At 40.0% G+C, this 22050-nt stretch overlaps 1 protein-coding gene across 1 annotated transcript; it reads left to right on the top strand.

The window, feature by feature from the left end:
* The first annotated feature begins 15306 nt into the window (after positions 1-15306).
* Positions 15307-21996, top strand: LOC116305108 (transmembrane protein 98). Its single transcript, XM_031714944.1, has 8 exons — positions 15307-15556; positions 17389-17467; positions 18245-18285; positions 18832-18865; positions 19410-19525; positions 19858-19917; positions 20566-20605; positions 21315-21996. Exons 1-8 carry the CDS (start codon positions 15405-15407, stop codon positions 21522-21524), a joined length of 732 nt encoding a protein of 243 aa, XP_031570804.1. The 5' UTR covers positions 15307-15404; the 3' UTR covers positions 21525-21996.
* The last annotated feature ends 54 nt before the right edge of the window (positions 21997-22050 follow it).

Below are 22050 nucleotides of genomic sequence, written 5' to 3'. Positions count from 1 at the left end.
TGGCCTCGAAGGAATTTTTGGGTGCCTTTAATTCAAGAAGCAGCTCGATGTTGACGTGGTGTTCAGGCCACTCCGTATGCAGTTTATGTAGGCTGGGTGTGGTGTGTTCTGGGACTTCGTCAATGATGCGCTCTTCTTCCTCTACATCAATACATTGGGTTTCTTTAAGACCAGCTGTTGTTGATGGTCTATGATGAGGCTCTACTGACTTGTTGTCATCATGTTCATCACAGGCATCCCTTGGAACAGGATCGTGAGGCTTCGGTACTTCATTACCTGGTACTTCACTAAATCTATCAGTACTATCCAAAGTCTCGACAGTATAAGGGGCATCAGTGGGTACTTGGACATCAGTACAACTTGGCGACGCATCAATGTCTACTGAGATGTCAGCACCCTCAGAGAAGGAGGGTGCCTCTTTATCTACTGCAACATTTGGGACGTCACCTGGTACCTCAATGTTAGTACTGTTTAAGGTATCATTGTCTCCAGAAGTATCAGCACTACCAGAAGAGCAGGTTGCTGGAATTACCTTACTCTCCATGCGATGTGTTTCAACAGGAGTGTCGTCACTCTCTGGTGCATCACTACTGGCAGACATGGTTCCCTCAACCACAAGAGTCGTGGATACTTGGATGTGGTCCTGTCCATCATCGGTGAACGAGTCTGTGATTGAAGAGGACATGGATGGTGGAAGATGACCATCACTTAGTCCCCAACAATCAGATATTTCACCTGAACTCAGAGAGGTTACTTCAGTAAACGATGTAGACTGAGAAACAAAAAAGTTGATAACTGATATGAAAAAATGATCAAATGTTGTTTTATTGTTTGGTTACTAATATACTTACCGAATTTGACTTCTCACTTTCCCCAAAAGAACTGACATCAGACAGCGAAAATGTCTGAAAACAAATCAGATTATAGGAATGACATCAGTATATTGACAAATGGATTCCCACAGTAGAAACTCAATGGAGCTCACATATTATCAAAGTTCTCATATGCATGACAGCCTTAATCTTAAATTACTTACCTCCATTTTATCATGGTGTATGGCATCACCAAGTGATTTTTCCTCCAGGTCCACATCACTCATGGTGTTACTAATACTTGTACAAACGTATTCATGGGTCTCGTCAGCCTTACACACTGATTGAGAGTAGAGTCTGCTGGTGTAAGCCTTCCTTGCCCCACCAGGAGAGGCTGTCAGCTGGAGAATTTTGAAGCTCGACTCAGACAAACTCGCTGGTTCTTGTTTTGTACTAGTAAAGGCCGATTTAGGTGATTCATCGTTGTTTTTCTCTGGTTCTTTTGTTTTGTTGTTCTTTTTGCTTCCTTTTTTGAACCAGGAAAACCAATTCTTCTTCTTCTTCTCAGTTGGTTTTCTTGCTTTTCCATCACCCTTGCACTCCTGCAACCTGCCAACACTCGGTGAGTGTGTATTGGATGAGGACAGAGAGGTCAGGCAAGGGTTAGGTTCGTGATTGGTTCTTCTATGATCAACCAGAGTATCTATAGTCAAAGGTTTAGTGCTGCTGCTGTGGGCGGAGGTGGTGCGTGCAGATGGTTCGTTGACTACTTCTCGTTCTGTTACAAAGATGGTTAAAAAATATATTTAAAAAAATATTTCAGGAAACTTATCGACTGACGAATAATGCGATGTTGATGTTGTATAGAATAGGTCCGATGTTCTAATGGTGTAGACGTGCGGTAATGATCTGTTCTTTGATTCTTTCGAATAGCAGCATTCATGATGTCATCAGAAATTTTTGTTACCTCCGTAAATCGAACGATTATTTTTTTTGTCAATTAAAAACAATCTTCAATCTAAAATATCCTGAAAATTTTTAGTTTTATAAGCTGGTGAACCTTGCTTTTGATTTTTTTAGCTTCGAAAAAAAAGGATTAAGAGTATCTGTATATTGAATGGAATGTGAATTGAATGTGTTTGGACTTACCATCGTCACCCCCAGCAGCATCGTTCAAGATGCAATAGAAGACAAGACTGACAACCCCTTGAAAGAAGTTAGCCACTCGTCCCTCGGGGTGTGGCTTCTTTCGTCTGTTTTCTTGTCTTCTTCTGAAGAAGTTCATAACATCTCTGAAAACAACAAATCAAAAACAAGGTTTGTTTGTTAATTAATGATAGGAAAAGCCTGTTGACAGAACAACTGTTGAAAATCAATTTTAAAGAAACTTGGTGACTGGTTAATGTAACTTACCACGTGATAGTGACACAGAGGGCCATGAAGGTTTGAAAAGGCCTCGAAAAAGAACTCCAAAACTTGTGAATTGATCGAGAATTGATTCTCTCAAATTAGCACAACTGGTGGTCAGTGTAAAAACAAAGGAACTGATAATTAACTGATTGATGACGTCATGTGCTTGATTGACAGCCACGTCATTTATTAACATTATTAATTGGCTCACTTATTCAATCAAACTTATAGTTAGGTTGATTAAATCGATCAATTAATCTGTATTTGAGTCTTGAGTCGTTCTAGCGCTTTCGCAGGTGATTGGAAACATTTTTCACTTCTACATTCAATCTTCTATGCACACAACGCGCAGCTCACAAAAGCTTTTATGTCGAAACATTCTGCAAGTTTTTTTATACAAACGTTTAACTAGCGTCCGAACCCTGCATCGCGACGCACTAGTTTGCAAAAGAGAAGACAGGATTACATCGGTTTTGGATTAATTTTGGCCACGCTAGTGGCAAGTTTAATAATCAATAAACATATTATACAGTCGTTCAAAATACCAAAACCGAAAGAAGCGATGTCTTCGGCAAAGGTGGGGCGAGAATAAACACGCCACACCTAGAATAACTAAATACGATAATCCAACGGTTAGGCCGCAGGGGAGGTGGTGGGTGAATTTTTAAAGTGATTTGCTTGACTGCGAGAATAATAGGAAAGAGGCCTCGTGGTTCTTTGAAGTACGGCTACGTACCAGTATTCATGCATCCTATTGGTTGATCTGGGATATGCTGTTTTATATAGTTGGATTACCGGATCTAACAACAGTATAATGTTTCGACATAAATGTCACTATGCTCTCAGCATAATATTCTGTTCTATATGGTAAAAAACATTCTTCGTCCATCAAGTTCCTTTTTATCTATTTCATTTATTGTGTTGTGATTTGCGTTGACCAAAACATATGAAATTTTTCGATTATGAGAAAGGTTCTTTCAGTGGATGTGAAAAAGTCGCCCTCTCGTGGCCTATAACTAGTGATACTCTGAAAAATCTACGCTTTTTATCCTTAATCTTACATTTATAAACATTTAAAACACTCATTAATAATTCATAAGCTTATGGTCCAATTAGAGCCACCATACACGTCACGTGTGTGACCAAGTGGATGTTGAACGGCAAAGATGATGAAACTCATTGCAGGTCTTTTCCAAGATAGGTCGCAGGAAAAGAAGTGAAACTAAAACTAAAACTTGGACTAAACAAAAACACAACTAAACAGCACAAAATCTGGAGCAGAACTGATTTATTTTTCAAATTACGAATACTGTTGCGTGATCACTTACATCATCATTCCAAATATGGCTAGTACAAACATAAGGCAACAAACTCGAATAAATCTTCAACCAGTATGTTTTCAACTTGGTTACACGTGCATGAACCTTTATACCCGATAAAGTCCTCTTCATTAGTATTCAAGTGATTTTATATAAAGACACATGTGTCTTTATATAAAGACCACTCGAATACTATGAGGATGACTTCATCAGGGATGAAGTATGCATCCAAGTTTAGATGAAGACTTAGAGCCTCATCAAGGCCATAGTCAACCCTAAAAATCTTTGACTAACATGCCTGTCTTTGCCTTGACACGCAATATCCAACGTGTGGGAGCTTCTATTGAATCTGGTTGCGCATGCCCGTGACGTCAAATCTCTATCGAAGTATAAAAATCCATGTTCGTGACGTGTATGGTGGCTCTAGTTGAACCAAAATCTTATAAATTGTTCATGAGTGTTTTAAGCAGTTCAAAAAACTCGTAGATCGTGTTTTATCAGGTATAAAAGCACTCGGCTACGCCTCGTGCTTTTATACCTGATAAAACACTCCTACTCGTTTTTTAAACACTACATAATTACCAGATTATGGAAATGGTCCTTCTAGCGAAAAACAACCTACAGAATTTTGCCCCTGGGTTCCCGAGGACGTGAACAGATATCTTCAACATAAAATCAGTTTGCATCCAGGGAAAGGACCGTTGAAGCTCCAGGGACGGTTCTTGCTATCAACAGAAATATGACTAAAAATGGTTGCGCTCGCTTGGTCTGCGTATCATAAAGGCACGGACACACTATGTAACATTGCGCGCAACATTGCAGGCAATGTTACTGACGTAGGATAGTTTTTTACTTCAGTAACGTTGCCTGCCACAAATTGCGTCGTGTGTCATGGCTCGCAACATCGATTGCATGCAATATTGCGCGCAAAAACATTCAAATAGCTTTCTAATATTTTTTGCTCAAAGCACAACTTTTCTTCGCTCATAATTAAAAGTAGGTTAATATACTCCTAGTTCAGGTGTGATATTCTCTTCATAGTTCAGGCATAGTTAGCCATGGTTCAATTGAGTAATATATATTATCAAGTGATTACCGATATCTGACTCGCAAAGAATACTGCTTTAAACCGGATTTTGCTAGATTTCAATATTTGACTGATTTTGGTAGATAGGAGCAGGTCACTCAAAAACACAAAAGTTTCACTATTCTATATTCTATTATTTAAAAACAAAAATCAAAAATCAAAAACAAAACAAAACAAAACAAAAAACAAAAAACAAAAAAAAAAGGGAAAAAAGGCACAAAAGCGTGAGTTGGTATAATTAGGTCACCCATCCAAGTGCTAACCCTCCTCAGACGAGCTTGACTCAGTATCTAGAATGACAACGATTTATCCACTGGACCACGGTTCCAGGTGAATCAGCATAACAATAGCTGTGAAGACAATTCAGCGAATAGACTAGACTTTTTAACATTACATTTTCAACCGACTCCGTGCGTGGCAGAGATGCAAGGGATTAGCCGATATGGTCTGGGGGCCGGCTGGTCTCTCCCCTGATGCTTCGGCTAGAACATTTTCTTGCGTAATTCGTACACCCAAGGGCAGAAGGATTTAATCGCCGTCAGGTCCGAAGTCCATACGCCGCCTCAGCTCTGCGGATGTCTCGGGGGTATGGCACAGTGGAATCGTTTTTTTTTTTTCTTTTTTTTTGCGTAATCTCTGTTATTGATTTTGTATCCCACCCTATCCAGATAATGTGCATATCATAATCAATTTGGTACTTCCTTTTTTGAGAAAGATTCCTTTTTGCACATATATTCAGAGTAAGCAATCTCGATTGGTAAAATCAAGTGTGTAAAGTTTTTGATTTAAAATGCCTCCCGAGAAAAGATTAACTAATAAGACGTTTTCTTTCGTTTTATTTGCAGCAATGTCCTCTAACTATTGGCTTCCGTACGTTATGCCGACCGACTCTTTCCAAATTCCTAAAAATGTTCAAAGCAGTTTTACTCATAGGAAGAGCGGTAGACCACGTAAACATAAATTGTCGAGTAAAATGTACGAGATCTCGATAAGAACTTTTTGATATCATTGTCAACAGTGAATATATCCAGAAAAATTAACGACATCGGAACACCTGTCCCGTTATGTTGTCCAGATTTTTAAAATCTTTCTTCTCTGCTATATCTCATAAGAGTAAAAAATATATATAATAGCTTGCAGTCGCTACTTATTTATTTACATTACCCAAACCATCCTCCCGAAAAACCAACATACAAAAAACAGTCGTTTTTCTTCTTTCTGTTTTAATCGCAATTGCTCACACTGACACACGCAACTCTCAAACATTTACTGTTTATTTATTTACCAGTTTTGCATTCTTTGCGTCGTTATAAATTAAAAAAAGCATTGAAAAATAGTAGATTATTAGATATTTAAAAATATCTAGTAAGTAAAAGAATTTTTCGGAGCTGTGACATAATAGAAAAATTTCTTTAGCCTTCTGAAGACTTGCAGAACCCACTTGAACCGACCCCAGAATCAACAGGCATCTCTGATTCTGTCTCAATCGAACCAGACAAATGATCTTTGTCTGCTGGAGATGAAAGGGCACCGGTATTCAGAGACACGTTGTTGCCCAAGTCTAAGGATTCTTCCTCTCTAAATTTCAGAACCGCGAGAGCCCTGAAGGAATTCTTGGGTGCCTTTAACCCAAGAAGCACCTCGGTGTTGACGTGGTGTTCAGGCCACTGTATGCAGTTTGTGTAGGCTGGGTGTGGTGTGCTCTGGGACTACATCACTATTTTGGGTTTCTTTAAGACCAGCTGTTGTTGATGGTCTACGATGAGGCTCTGCTGACTTGTTGTCATCATGTCCATCACAGGCATCCCTTGGAACAGGGTCGCGAGGCTTCGGCAGACCCAGGTTTAACGTTCGTCTGATCAAAGAGTAGACGTTGTTGATCGTCCCACCTGGTACACCAAATCTATCAGTACTATCCAAAGTCTCAACAGTATTAGGGGCATCAGTGGGTACTTGGACTTTAGTACAGCTTGGCGACGCATCAGTGTCTACTGATATGTCAGCACCCTCAGAGAAGGAGGGTGCCTCTTTATCTACTGCAACATTTGGGGCGTCACCTGGTACATTGTCTCCAGAAGTGGCAGCACTACCAGAAGAGCAGGTTGTTGGAATTACCTTACTCTCCAAGCCATGTGTTCCAGAAGGAATGTCGTCACTCTCTGATGCATCACTACTGGCAGACATGGTTCCCAGCAGCAGTAAGGGGGACTCGCGGTCACCCCCCGGAATTATGCGGGTACTACTACGTACGAGGGTCCCCCGCGGGTATTACCCGTAAGGTCGCTATGTGTATTGCCTGTGTGATTCGATTCCAAAAGCTCTCTACGGGTTTTACTGGTGCCCCGCATTACTAAGTTAAAATATTTGTTCTATATACGATGCACGAATGTAAAGAGTTTGTTTATGACTTCTGTGTAAAGTGCTTTATAAGAGTATATTTTTGCCCATTAATTCGGCAACCATTTTCGGCTACCTTTTCTACTTCCACACGGGCTTTCCTCGTAGGCACATTTTTGCACAAAGTAGTATTTTTTGTGCCCTCTGCGCTGGTAGCAAGCACCAGGAATGTCCGTGGTGCGAACCACCGCTCTTGGTAGCAAAGGGGCATCGAACCAGTGCCCCCTACTAGATATATGGAAGAAGAGAGAGTTTTTCGAATGGATATCCAACTATTGCCGCGGTAGCTGCGCCAAAGTTGCTACGTAGCCCGGTATGCGAAGTCTGTAGAGACCTTCTAAGATCTCCAGAAGTATTTGCGTCGTCCTTTGTTTTCCTAGCATGTAGCTGGCTATACCTATGGCTATGTAGAGATACATCTATATACCTATACTCCTATGGATCCATAGATATATGGCAACACCCAAAATACTATCCGAGGAAGAAATCGCAGGATTGTTGGAAGATAGGAGAAATGGCGTAGGGCTGCAGAAGGTAGCCAAAAAGTACGGCATAGGCATACCAAAGATACGCAGGATAGAGCGGGAAAATGGTTTGGAGGTAGCAATCCCCGAAAAACCACCTACTACGGATTTGCAGAAACATTTCCTAGAAGTGCAGGATTCCTTTGCTATAGTCCTGGACGATCTCCAAAAAGCTAGAGAAGAACTACAGAACGCAAAGGAGGAATTGCTAGCCAAGATGGACCAGGAAGACGACATGGGGGATTCGTTCGAGAAAATAGACGCAGAGGATCTGTCCGACGAAGTAGAGGAAGTATCCACGAAAATAGACTGGCAAATAGCCGGCAATGTGCTATTTGCCGCCTTGGGCATTGCTGCCATCGTTTGGGCGCGCATGCAACCACCCAAAGTAGTCTACTACAGACATCCAGCGGAGGATACGAAACCGCAGAGAAATTCTAGGATTCCGGAGATGGAGTAGACACGTGCACCAGTCGGTCTTTCTTCTTTGCTTTGGTAGTTTTTTCTCTACCTATCTTGCAGTACAACGGCGGCTGCTGCGTCCAGTCTATCTTTTGCTCGTCCAGGAAATGCCCCCAGACTGGAGTGGTAGCATGTTCTACCGTGCAGCCCTCCAATACGCACTCTGGACATTTCTCCGAAAGGAATAGGATTGTCCTTTCTTTTTTTCTGTAGGCGGTTTTGGCGTACTTCCAGCATTGGTATTCGCCTGGATGCATATGTAGCGCCTGTACACATTCTTTGTTGGGCGGCGCAGGCACTTCTAGTAGTCTTTCCGGGTGTTTGGGATGTTCTACTTTTCTAGCCAATTCGTAGTACGTATCCAAACCAGGTCCTTCGGGCACGAAGGCAGTGGCTATGTTGTTCTGCCACTCCACCAATATTTCTTCTCCTGGTATGGCAGCGCGTATGTTGCCGTTTACTTCGAACTTTCCAGCCGCACACGCTTCCAATAGGGCTTCCGTGGCCCATGCTACAGAAGTTTTTCTATTCCTTCGCAATACTACGCGGTGCCCTCTTGCCAACCAGTTGGCATCCAAGTCTCTGGGGATCGCATATCCTAGTATCTTGTAGTCTCCTGCTGGTATTTGGTCCATCCTATGCACTTTGGCCCTAGGCGTCCCTGGACCAAACGGGCTTTCCTCTCCAAAGAACAATCTACGCAGATTGTTGGTTCTCCTGGAAATTCTATCCAATGTTTTCCTGTACTTTTCCAATTCTTTTTCTATTTTCTTCCTGTCCTCTTCCTTCTGCCGCAGGATGGACTGCCTTTGTTCCGACAGTTCTGCGTGGTATCTTCTTGTGGCTTCGACCCGTATGTCTTCCAATCTTTGCTGTCGTTTTCTCTTGGACAGGAAGGATATCCTGCGGTCCGTAGGCACTTCTAGTATTCCGAAGAGACTCTTTTCTATGCCTATCCTTTGTGCCTTCTTCGTGCGCCAAACCCACTCCACGTGTTCCGTAGTTGGGAGAAAGTCTGCGATAGTAGGAGGATCTTTGTGTACGCGGGTGGGCTTTTTAGACTCTGCCAACACGGTAGGGGAATCTTTCGTGTAGCATCGCAGCGGTGCTATCTCCACTGGGTCCAATCCTCGCACATCTATGCGGAATATGGGGCATTTGCGCAGGCCAAACTCTGCAATGGTCCAAAGTACGCATTGTTCCCATTTTTCGTTGCCCCGTACGCGTATGCCAGCTATGCGCCCCGTTGTTGCGTGGCAGTACCAAGCTAGGAAGATTTCTTTTGTCTCCTCGCAGCAAATACACAAACATCTATCCAAGTGTTCCGCAAGCGCCAACCACATATTTTTTGGGGGTTGTACTACGAATATGTCTGCTAGAGGCTCTATAGTCCCCGCGATGGCATTGGTGTGTTCTTTGGAGAAATCCCTGCCGTAGATGGATATTTCCACTCTGCTGCATCCTCTTTTCTGCACGTCTGGATGCAGGAATGTCCTACGCAGGTGGTCGTTCGGACAATCCACGTACTCTGCCAACTTTGCGCCTACTGGGTTTTGCACTTCTCCAGCCTCGAAGTTGGATACTATTTTGTTGTATATTTTTGTACGTTTCCCGTCTTCCATCCAAGTACAAACATGCCCGCCTACTTGGTGCGTGTTGTCCAAAATAGTACCTTTGCGTCCACCCAGTTCTCCCTGGTGCAACAATCTGCGCACCAAAGCTTTTCTATCCAAAGTACCAGAGAAATCTTGTGTGTAGTCTACGGAATAGATACCATACCCGTGCGCATCTAGCAAAGTAGCAAACTTGGGTATCTTTTCCTCCACGGTTTCTATGGACAATTCCGAGGTGTCCACTTTGGCTACAAATACCGCTGCAGGTTCTCCGTGCAAACTGGACCACTTGGCTGCCATGTGGGAGACGCGGTCTACTATTTTTCCTTGTCTGCAGCTGTGTACTATTTGGACATGTAGGAACGTACCAAAGGCTTCCTGTGCCGCAGTGGATATTTTGGAGACCAGCGTTTTTGCGTTTCTGCATATACGTCCATACATGTCGTTCTCTGCGACAAACCCGTATACAAACACATCGTCTACGAACGGTGGTAGCCCGGACAGCGGCTGCAGGCTGGTAGTACCTTCGTTTCCGCGCAAATAGTCGCACTTGGATATGTCTGGTAGTAGATTTCCATCGTATGCGTTGTCCAACAGCAAATGTGCCAACACCCTATTTTTTGCACGTATGCCCATTTCTTGCAATGTTGCCGAAATACTCTTTTGCTCTTCCATGTATATATAGGGCGTCGAAGGTTTTTGGCTACTAGTAGAAGGGAGGTGAATCGCCTCCCTTGCTACGAGGGGCTCGTTTTGGGACCCATACAAAAAGGAGAGGCAATTCGCACCACGGACATTCCTGGTGCTTGCTACCAGCGCAGAGGGCACAAAAAATACTACTTTGTGCAAAAATGTGCCTACGAGGAAAGCCCGTGTGGGAGTAGAAAAGGTAGCCGAAAATGGTTGCCGAAACAATGGGCAAAAATATACTCTTATAATAAGCAAACTCTTTACATTCATGCATCGTATATAGAACAAATATTTTAACTTTTAGTAATGCGGAGCACCAGTAAAACCCATACGCAGCTTTTGGAATCGAATCACACAGGCAATACCCATAGCGACCTTACGGGTAATACCCGCAGGGGACCCTCGTACGTGAGGGCGGGTAGTACCCGCGTAATTCCGGGGGGTGACCGCGAGTCCCCCATACTGCTGCTTTCCCTCAACTACAAGAGTCTTGAATACTTGGATGTGGTCCTGTCCATCATCGGTGAACGAGTCTACGATGAGGCTCTGCTGACTTGTTGTCATCATGTCCATCACAGGCATCCCTTGGAACAGGGTCGCGAGGCTTCGGCAGACCCAGGTTTAACGTCCGTCTGATCAAAGAGTAGACGTCGGTGATCGTCCCACCTGGTACTTCACCAAATCTATCAGTACTATCCAAAGTCTCAACAGTATTAGGGGCATCTGTGAGTACTTGGACATCAGTACAGCTTGGTGACGCATCAATGTCTACTGAGATGTCAGCACCCTCAGAGAAGGAGGGTGCCTCTTTATCTACTGCAACATTTGGGGCGTCACCTGGTACCTCAATGTTAGTACTGTCTAAGGTATCATTGTCTCCAGAAGTGGCAGCACTACCAGAAGAGCAGGTTGTTGGAATTACCTTACTCTCCAATCCGTGTGTTTCACCAACAGGAATATCGTCACTCTCTGATGCATCACTACTGGCAGACAGGGTTCCCTCAACCACAGGAGTCGTGGATACTTGGATGTGGTCCTGTCCATCATCGGTGAACGAGTCTGTGATTGAAGAGGACTTGGATGGTGGAAGATGACCATCACTTAGTCCACAACAATCAGATATTTCACCTGAACTCAGAGAGGATACTTCAGTAAACGATGAAGACTGAGAAACAGAAAAGTTGATAACTGATATGAAAAAAATGATCAAATGTTGTTTTATTGTTTGGTTACTAATATACTTACCGAATTTGACTTCTCACTTTCTCCAAAAGAACTGACATCAGACAGCGAAAATGTCTGAAAACAAATCAGATTATAGGAATGACATCAGTATATTGACAAATAGATTCCCACAGCAGAAACTCAATGGAGTTGACATATTAAAGTCTTCAAATGCTTGGCAGTCTTAGTCTTCAATTACTTACCTCCATATTATCATGGTGTGCGGCATCGCCAAGTGATTTCTTCTCCAGGTCCACACTATCAATCATGGTGTTACCAAAATGTGAACCAACTTTTTCATGGGTCTCGTCAGCCTTGCGCACTGATTGAGAGTAGAGTCTGCTAGTGTAAGCCTTCCTTGCCCCACCAGGAGAGGCCGTCAGCTGGAGAATTTTGAAGCTCGACTCTGATAAACTTGCTGCTTCTTGTTTTGTACTAGTAGAGGCCGATTTAGGGGATTCATCGTTGTTTTTCTCTGGTTCTTTTGTTACGTTGTTCTTTGTGCTTTCTTTTTTGAACCAGGAAAACCAATTCTTCTTCTTCTTCTCAGTTGGTTTGCTTGTTTTTCCATCACCCTTACCCTCCTGCAATCTGCCAACACTCGTTGAGTGTGTATTGGATGAGGACAGAGAGGTCAGGCAAGGGTGAGGTTCGTGATTGGTTCTTCTATGATCAACCAGAGTAGCTATAGTCAAAGGTTTAGTGCTGCTGCTGTGGGCTGAGGTGGTGCGTGCAGATGGTTCGTTGACTACTTCTCGTTCTGTTACAAAGATAGTTAAAAAGAATATTAAAATATATATATTTCGGGGAACATATCAACTGACGAATAATGCGATATTGATGTCAGTTCTATAGAATAGTTCCGATGTTCTAATGGTATATACGCGCGGTAATGATCTGTTCTTTGATTCTTTCGAATAGCAGCATTCATGATGTCATCAGAAATTTTTTTACCTCTGTTAATCGAACAATGATTTTTTTTGTCAATTACTAAAACAATGTTCAATTTAAAATATCCTGAAAATTTTTCATTTTTATTGCTGGTTAACCTTTCTTTTGATTTTTTTTTAGCTTAGAAAAAGAAAAGGATTAAGAGTATCTGTGTATAGAATGGTTGTGTTTGGACTTACCATCGTCGCCAACAGCAACATCGTTCAATATGCAATAGAAGACAAGACTGACAACCCTTTGAAAGAAGTTAGCCACTCGTCCCTCGGGGCGGGGCTTCTTCCGTCGGTTGTCTTGTCTTCTTCTGAAGAAGTTCTTGACATCTGAGAACAACAAATCAAAAAACAAGGTTTGTTTGTTAATTAATGATAGGAAAACGTTGTTGTCAGAACAACTGTTGAAAAACGATTTTAAAGAAACTTGGTGACTGGTTAATGTAACTTACCACGTGATAGTGACACAGAGGGCCATGAAGGTTTGAAAAGTCCTCAAAAAAGAACTCCAAAACTTGTGAATTGATCGAAAATTGATTGTCTCAAATTAGCACAACTGGTTCGTCAGTGTAAAACAAAGGAACTGATAATTAACTGATTGATGACGTCATGTAGTTGATTGACAGCCACGTCATTTATTAACATTATTAATTGGCTCTGCGCTCGCTTGGTCTGCGTATCATAAAAGCACGGACACATGGTGCAACATTACGTGCAACATTGTAGGCAATGTTACTGAAGTAGGATAGTTTTCTACTTCAGCAACGTTGTGTGCAAAAAATTGCGTCGTGTGTCATGGCTTGCAACATCAATCGCATGTAACACTGCGCGCATTGTTGCACAGTGTGTCCGTACTTATCTCTCAATTCAAATAGCTTATTAATACTTTTTGCTCAAAGTACAACTTTTCTTCGCTCATAATTGAAAGTAGGTTAATATACTCCTATAGTTCAGGTGTGATATTCTCTTCATAGTTCAAGCATAGTTAGCCATGGTTCAAGTAAGGCATAATCCTAAAGATATAAATCAGGTAAGGCATAAGGATTTTCCTCTTCTAGATTTCAATTTGACGGACTTTGGTAGATAGGAATAGGTTAATCAAAAGTAGAAAAGTTTCACCATTCCATATCTTATTATTAAAAAATAAAACGGAAAAAAGGAGCAAAAGCGTGAGTTGGTATAATGTTTAGGTCACCCATCCAAGTGCTAACCCTCTTCAGACGAGCTTGGCTCAGTATCTAGAATGACAACGATTTATCCACTGGACCACGGTTCAAGGTACTGAATCAGCATAACAATAGCCGTAAAGACAATGCCTCGAATATAGACTAGACTTTTTAGCATTACATTTTCAACCGATTCCGTGCGTGGCAGAGATGCAAGGGATTAGCCGATATGGTCTGGGGGCCGGCTGGTCTCTCCCCTGATGCTTCGGCTAGAACATTTTCTTGCGTAATTCGTACACCCAAGGGCAGAAGGATTTAATCGCCGTCAGGTCCGAAGTCCATACGCCGCCTCAGCTCTGCGGATGTCTCGGGGGTATGGCACAGTGGAATCGCTTTTTTTTTTTTTTTTAATTTCTTTTGGTGGGTTCGAATCCCATCTTAACCACATAAGATTTTTCTTTTCTTTTTAATCCAATTTTCATTAGATTTAAATCTTCAAAATCTTCAACTTAAACAATATTTTTAGCGAAAAAAGATTTATTTGTAGTCGGTTGCTTATAAGCCTCCTGTATAAGTTTGAACTGACGTTATCAGTCACTGATAAGCAATATCGATCCGCGAAAAGTAGAGCTATGCTTTCATATCTTTCCTGGCAAAATTCGCTGTGAAGAACATTTACTGCCCTTGGATCTCGAGCGGCATATGCCCGCAAAGGACTAGTGGATGATGTTGTTAAGACTTCTGAGTACTATTGCACAATTGCTGCATTTCATGACGAGGAAAATAAAAGCCACCCCAGTAAATAATATAATAAAAAAGGATGGTAAAGAGATAAAAAAATTAATTGGTGATTCTGTCTGAGAACATTGAGATATTTGATCTTTTTGTGTCATGACGCAAAATCAAATTCACAAGTAGTATGCCATGCATAACGCAAAACTGTTTTTTCATAGCCTAAAAAGGGCAGTTATTATTTAACAATCACTCTTTATTATTAATTATTTAGTTATTGGTTATTATTTAGCAATTATTTAAATGTTATGTAGAGAGCACCTCAAGGGAGAAGATCGTCCTAGACGAGTTAAACGAAATCATTCCTTTCTGTGAAACATTCCATTATCTTTTGGCTAAGGGGCTGTTTATATGGAGCGAGCCAACCCGGTAAGCGGGCTAGCCCGCTTGGCCGAGATGAATTTTGGATTGCGTTTATATGGGAAAATTCAGCCCGCTTACCGGGATGAAATCAGTCATGTGATCATCCAGCCTCGTTAGCATACGAACTCGTCCCGCGAAAATCAAAAAAAGAACATGGCGGCATGCGCAGTAGGATCAAATCCAGCCCGCTTACCGGGATGGCTCGTTTATATGGGAATTTTTCCATCCCGCTTGCCGAGATCTCGGCACCGCCCAACCGAGATCTCGGTAAGCGGGCCAGCCCGTCTCCCCATATAAACACAAAGCATTTTTTACAACGAAAAGAGGCCGAGCCGAGATATCGGCCAAGCGGGCTAGCCCGCTTACCGGGCTGGCTCGCCTCCATATAAACAGCCCCTAACATTGCAAACTTCTTCAGTTGTACTAGGCCTCTGTGCAAGATACAGGCAACCCAGTGAAAACCTGACTATCGGCCCTCGTTTCAGCTGATTGGGTTTCCTGTGGTTTTTGGTAACATCTCGCGTATCTCCTAGAGTTGCTAGGTCGTTCTCGATATAAACTTCTAACCACAAGCCTACCATAAACTGCATCCCCCACCAGAACTATGGCTCTAGTAATGATCACAGCTATAGCCCTTCTGGCAGTCATATTCATGGCTTCATTTGTTGGGCTGATGGTAATTTGCAAGCACAAGTGTGGAAAACTCGATTTCACGGCTCAACGAAGCGAAGCAGGATATCCCAAGAGAGTTTCAAAGTGAGCACACTAGCATAATATTACTTATCTCTTAAGTTTAGACAAAGAAACAATTACAAAGTTTTACAAGCGTAGTGTAGAACGTAATAATATTACTTCCATAAAGTATCCCTCGGAATACCTATACAGTGTTGATACATCAGCAGCACGTAATGTTGGCTTCTTTGACATGTTGGAGTGTATTGTTACAAGGCTTGAGGTATCCATGACTTCAGTTTGACAAAAAGAGAAGCTCAAATCGCATCACAATTTTAATAAGTGGACACTTTTTCGCGTAGTTCTTTTTGAAAAACAAAAAATTGTTTTAGTTGAGCTTAACAATCAGACCCGCAGCCCGAATGGTCTACGAGTCAGTAGCCCATGGGTCAAGGTCTCACGTTTTGAGAGCTAGAGGTCTGTTTTAGTATAAATCTACTAATTGGTCAAATAAATGGATACAAACGATTTGGAAAATGGTTTATCACTAATTACCGCCATTTGCATTGCTACTCGGCCACCCCAGACAAAAATCGCGATGTGCACTTTGCAATAGACTGCTGTCAATCAAACATGTTGACATCATTTGCACGTGTGATTCAAAAGGCGCCAAAACTTGTAGATTGTTTACAAGTATTATGAGCCACACTCACCGGGCCTATCCGGTCCTATATCCAAACGTATGTAAATGACGTTAACGTGTTTGATTGACGGCAGTCTATTGCAATTTGCAACTTTAAGGTATTAGGATACGAAAAATGACGATTTGCTCGAAAAAATTTTTTTTTTTGAAATTTCGTTACTTTAAATTTTTGTCTTTCATATGTTTGTGAAATTTCTTGCAATTTTTGATTGGAAAAGCCAAAATTTTGAGGCAAATCAAAATCGTGACTTTATAAAGACCGGAAATGTCCCGTCGTTTGCAATAACGTAGAGTCCAAATGCTCCTTTGTCCTTGTAAAAAGATCCTACATTGCGATCGTCCAGAACAACAGATAATTTGACAAGTGATGACAAAATGGAAGGCTCAAGGTGTTTTGGCCAATACCATCGTGGCTCCCTGCAGCTTCCGGCTCCAAACAAAGAAATGTATTTTTCTCGAATTTTTTTTGCCGCTAAAACCTCAACTTCAAAAAGCTAAAAGTCCCTTGGATTTCATTCGATTTTTCTAAAATTTGGACAGTTTATAAAGTAACTCATGATACAAAAAAGGGTGTCTCCAATTTTTGAAATTTGATTTCTTTCCAAAGTTATGACGCTTTTTACTCTAAACAACACTCCAAAAGCAATCGTCGAACTTTGATCAAAAATAGCGAGAGATATAAAACAGATATCAAAAATCTGGGACACCCTTTTGAGCTTATTATCTCCTGAGTATGTTAAGACATTTTTCGCAAACATAGCTTAAAATGTAAGTGTCCATTAACGTTTTCACTGAGGCATAGTCAAATTTCGCTTCGAGGACAATAATGTGAACAACAATTTAAAAAATCGTATTTTGAAGATGTCTTCATAAACTATATTTACTCAGCTTTCAGAAAATGTATACTTTGTTTGTGTTATACTATAAAGCCAGCGCATTATTTAAGTTTGCGCGCATAGTGGTCGTAAACGTATCCTAATACCTTAAGGGCACATCACGATTTTTGTCTGGGGTGGCTGCGTAGCAATGCAAATGGTGGTAATAGCCCACTAGTAGCTCAGCCAATGGGAGCGCAGGATTTGTGATAGACCATTAGCAAGTTTATACTAACTACAAATATACAGCAACTCTTGCCTAACGATCCCTTAATTACATACTTATGGCAGATTTGTTTCGTTTCATTCTTGTTAACTCTTGAATATTATCATCCTAGCAAAAAGCAGGTGGAACTCATTGGTGCTAATTTTAACATAAATGCAGACTTTGGACGTTGTCTTTCCAATGAAGATCTGGTGAGCATATATGTACATATTAAACGGTATATCTACAAACTCTGTAATTTTTTGACTGAGCCCCCTCCCCCTAGAATTTCCAATTCCCTCCAGGGGTGGGGCATGGATATTTTCTAGAACTACACTATTGACCATTAAAAGGGTCAGGTGGCCTACTTCCATACCACTTTAATTCTTTGTCTTCCATGGTATAATACAAGCTGATCTGAAATAGTGACGTAGGAATGAGGTCACTGCAAAACTGGGGTAGACTGCAAGTGGTCCCACTTTTCCCTTGAGACTCATTAAAAACAAGTGGTTTGGGATTGCTGTGGATGTGCTTACTCGGCTTCAAACTACGCGCCCTCAGGAATCCCAAAACACTCACCCCAGAGTTTACAAGGAAAAATGGGACATTTCTCAGTCTAAAACTGAGGTCTCCTGTAGCCTGTAAATAATTGCCTGTAAATAATTGCCTGTAAATAATTGCCTGTAAATAATTGCCTGTAAATAATTGCCTGCAAAAAACAAAAACCTGTCCACCATTGCAATAAGAATGTAAATCTCATTAGTTATTGTGTTTACTGTGCATCAACCTCTTATTAGCAACCTTTTTTCTTATTTGGTGGCCTGGAAATACATGATTTCAAGAGGAAAAGTGACACCTCAGTTTTGCAAATTTTCTCAATGTTGATTGGCTTATATTTTTTCTCAGATCAGCAGGTTATAGTGAACATGCACAATTCTAAATGGATAAGATACTAACTATGATAATTGTGTTTTTCCTCATTCATTAAGTCTGGAATTTTTCTGGATCCTGATTGGCAAGGAGATGCAGAGTAAGTCAATATATCCTATTTTTTGGCTTTTCTTATTTTTGGGCTTCCTGTGAGCCACTAGGAAAATTATAAAACATGTTATCCATAAATCACTAGCAAGTATCCTAAGCAAGGTGGATGCAGGATTTTAAGGGAAACAAGATGATCAGCTTTACAAAGGGGGGGGGGGGGGGGGGGGGGTTCAATTCAAGGCCTTAGTGCAAAGGGTCAGTGGTTCAAGCCCTGTGTGCAGAGCATAGCAAGTGAGTCAAGTTTGGTTCTATGTGTTGTTCTCTCTCGTGTTACACAGAGGGGAGGGTCCTAAGTAAAGATTTCAACTTTTTTGGTTGGTCAAACCTTTTTATTTTGAAAAAAGATAGTTCCAGACTTAATAGGAGCGTTAGAATTTCTTACTGAGTGAAAGTAGGGCTACAACCATGTTCAAAAATTTTTTTTGCAAATCCTCCTGCCCTCCCCCCCCCCCCCCCCCTAATGAAAAACATACCATCCCTAAATTCCTTGATTCAAGTGTTTAATAAATTGTTTGTTAAATTTTTTCATTTGTAGAAGACTCATTGGTCACTGTGTGGAACTTCTAAAGGTAAATGCACTTTACTGCAGTTTTCAATTTTCTCTGAACTCCAACATTGCAACTTGTTGCGCAATTGTCTTTTACTGCCGCAGTAAATTTTATAAAAGGTACGGAAAAATATAATTTCAGCATGCAGCTTGAAGCTAGAATATTGAAAACCCCAGTTAACTGGTAATAGTTTAACCATTAGTACCCCAAGCCATCTATTGGCTACATGTTAATCATTTGTCAACCATTTGTCGCTCATTATCTGTAGTATAGCAATGATGACCTGTCAACTAACTGCTGATAATCTGCCAACCAACAGTCAGCCAGCAGTTGGTTTGGGGAGCTAATAGTCACTATTACCCAGTAAATCCCGAACAATGTTAATTAAAAATTCTTATTTTTTCATCTGGATGTCCAATGAAACACTCTCATGTTTAAATTGCTGACATAATAAATGCAAGGAAAGCTCCATGTTCAAAATTTTTGATTCTCCATGTTCAATTCAAAGGCAAACTCGAACTATTTTTGAGCAATACTGTATAACTTTTTACTTGTTCATAATCAGACATGCCATGAATTGACTGAAAAACTGGTAGCGTATACAGTAGAGAATGGACCCAAGATAAAATCCCAGGATGGCATGAAGCAGATAATGGCATCAGCAAGACATATTGGTCCAAAGTAAGATTCCTTTAAATTCATTTTCACTTACCTCTACCCCACAATTCAGTTTTAAAATTTTTAGCAATGAAAAATTGCATGGTCTGTCAAAGTCAAAGTCTGCAAAATTCAACTTCTAAATTCTAATTTGATCTAGAAAGGGCCTGGATGAAAAATTACTCTGTGTTATTCTAGTAACCCTACCAAATTGTGTAGTGTCATGACAATTGTGCAGCATTTTTTTGCTCTAAAAAAAATTTTAAGAGTTAAAGTGTCCTGAGAGTGGGAAGTTTTGGATACAAGAATTGAAATTTTACAGTTAATAAAGTCAAGGCTTTTGGGTACATTTGCAGGGTTGATGAATTGGTGGAAGCCATGTACACTCCCTCAGACTCCAGACAAATTGAGGAAAAGTTAGTATAGTTTTTTTTGTAATTGTCATCATGATGTCATACGTTACTTACAGCTCTTATGCTGCGTGGGACCTCATTAACTTTTCCCTCTCGTACAGACGGGATACACCCGTATGAACAGATCCCACGTGTACAAGCTGATCCCATGCACGGAGTCCATGCGCGACACACACAGTTGACCCTTAAAAACTTCTGGCAGGCTGTACTGTACAAACACATGTGTAGATGTTTTAAATTTGTTGCAGACACTTGGCACAGTCTGATTCATTGTGTAACCATTTGTCCTTTAAAAACATATATAGAGGTTTTATATTATTTTACTGGTAAAGAGGTCTGGATAGGAAAAAACTGTGTCCAAGTTTTTAAGGCCATTAGGGTAAGGTTCTGTCTTCAAGGCCAAGGGCAAAGTTTTCCCATATCCACCCAGACTATAGGCCGGTAAATAACTCATTTATTTGTTTTCCCCATTTAGTTTTTATCTTGTTTTGGAATTTTTTGTCATTTAGCAATCCTTTATCCCAGGATACTGGACCTTGGTCAGAGATAAAAAATACTGCCTCCTCACCCAGCCAATCAGAACACATGATTTTTAGGATACAAGTCTGGAAACAATTAATTTATGTAATAAATAAATTTTCTCTTTTTCAGGTCAAGTGCTCTATACCTTGCAGTACACCTATTGCTACAGGTTGGAGTTGTTTTATACCTAACAGTCAATAAATTGTCACTCCTATCTAGATAGTTTGACTTTGGTTATGTGCATTTATCAATATTTGAGTTGAGAGTTGTATGCATGGATTATTCAATGAGGTGATAATGTGTGTGTGACAGTAGACCAAATTGAAAACCAGTATGTATATAGTTGATTTATATCCTGCTATAAAAAAGTGATATATACTCGAGTGTGATTCCATACTTTGCAGTATGTCCCTACTTACTTACTTGTATCAGCTTCCCATGGGCTAATTTTTTAGTGGTAGCATCATATTTTAATAAAATTAATAATAATACTTAATAATATTTATATTAATATAATAATTAATAATAATTAATGAGAAATGAATGAATAAATGAATGAATAAATAATATTTATGTATATTATCATAATAATAATACTAAACAATATTATTATTTTTTAATAACACAATGTTATTTCATTCGTTCCAATTTTTGTTGTTTGTGGTAGCATCATATTTTAATAACTAATAATAAATTAATACCAGTATTAATATAGCATTTAATAATATTTAATAATAACTTAATCATAATAATATTAATTTAATGATAAATAAATGAATAAAAATAGTAATTAATATTAATTAACATAATAATAATATTAAACAATAATATTAATCTTTTATTAATAATACTTATTTTTTGGTACTTCCTGTTTCTAGGTGATCAAAAGCGTATCTGATCAACCAGAGCAGTTACATTGGGCAGATGATGTTATTCACTTGATTGAGCAACATATTGAGGAAATGAGGAGAGACAGTCAGCCTGACCCAAATCTACTTGAAGCTGTTGGTAATGCATGTCGTAAAAATGAGCCAGTGACTGGTAGCAAACAAAGTCGGTGTTTTGTAAACAGGACCTTCCTTGCATAAACAACTATTAATTATTGTGATATGTAGCTCGTATAGAAAATGTACAGAAATAATCAAATATGACATATAATTTTATTGATTTTTTTTTTTTTCCTAAAAATTTTAAAATTATTTTGGTATTCTATGCATGTTCATGTGTAAATTAAATGCAATACTGTATGCTAGAATTTTAAATTTCAATTTTATTCATTTCTAAATTATATATTACAATATAATCTATTTGGAGTTTAAAGCATGCTTAGAATGTTCTCTATTAGAGACTAAATTGATTAAAATGATAAATCTAAAATCAAGAAAAACGTAAAGTTGACCTAATTTTTTCACACTTTACACACTTTTCATGATCAAAAAGCAGATTGCTGAATAGAAAGAGGCAGGATAAAGTGTAAAAGAACAGATTCCTAAACAAAACATGGCTGTAGGGAAATATATATATATATAACTATGTGTAATAAATACATAATTTACCTTTGGTGTGTATAAATTGCCACTTTTGAGCATGCAAAATGTGGGTATACAAACATGT

The sequence above is a fragment of the Actinia tenebrosa genome, unplaced genomic scaffold (assembly GCF_029948245.1).
Source record: "Actinia tenebrosa isolate PJP-AT-01 unplaced genomic scaffold, QUT_ActTen_1.0 PGA_scaffold4__44_contigs__length_22323623, whole genome shotgun sequence".
NCBI classification, from domain to species: domain Eukaryota; kingdom Metazoa; phylum Cnidaria; class Anthozoa; order Actiniaria; family Actiniidae; genus Actinia; species Actinia tenebrosa.
Note: the sequence above shows the minus strand (reverse complement) of the source record. Positions and strands in the feature narration are given on the sequence as shown.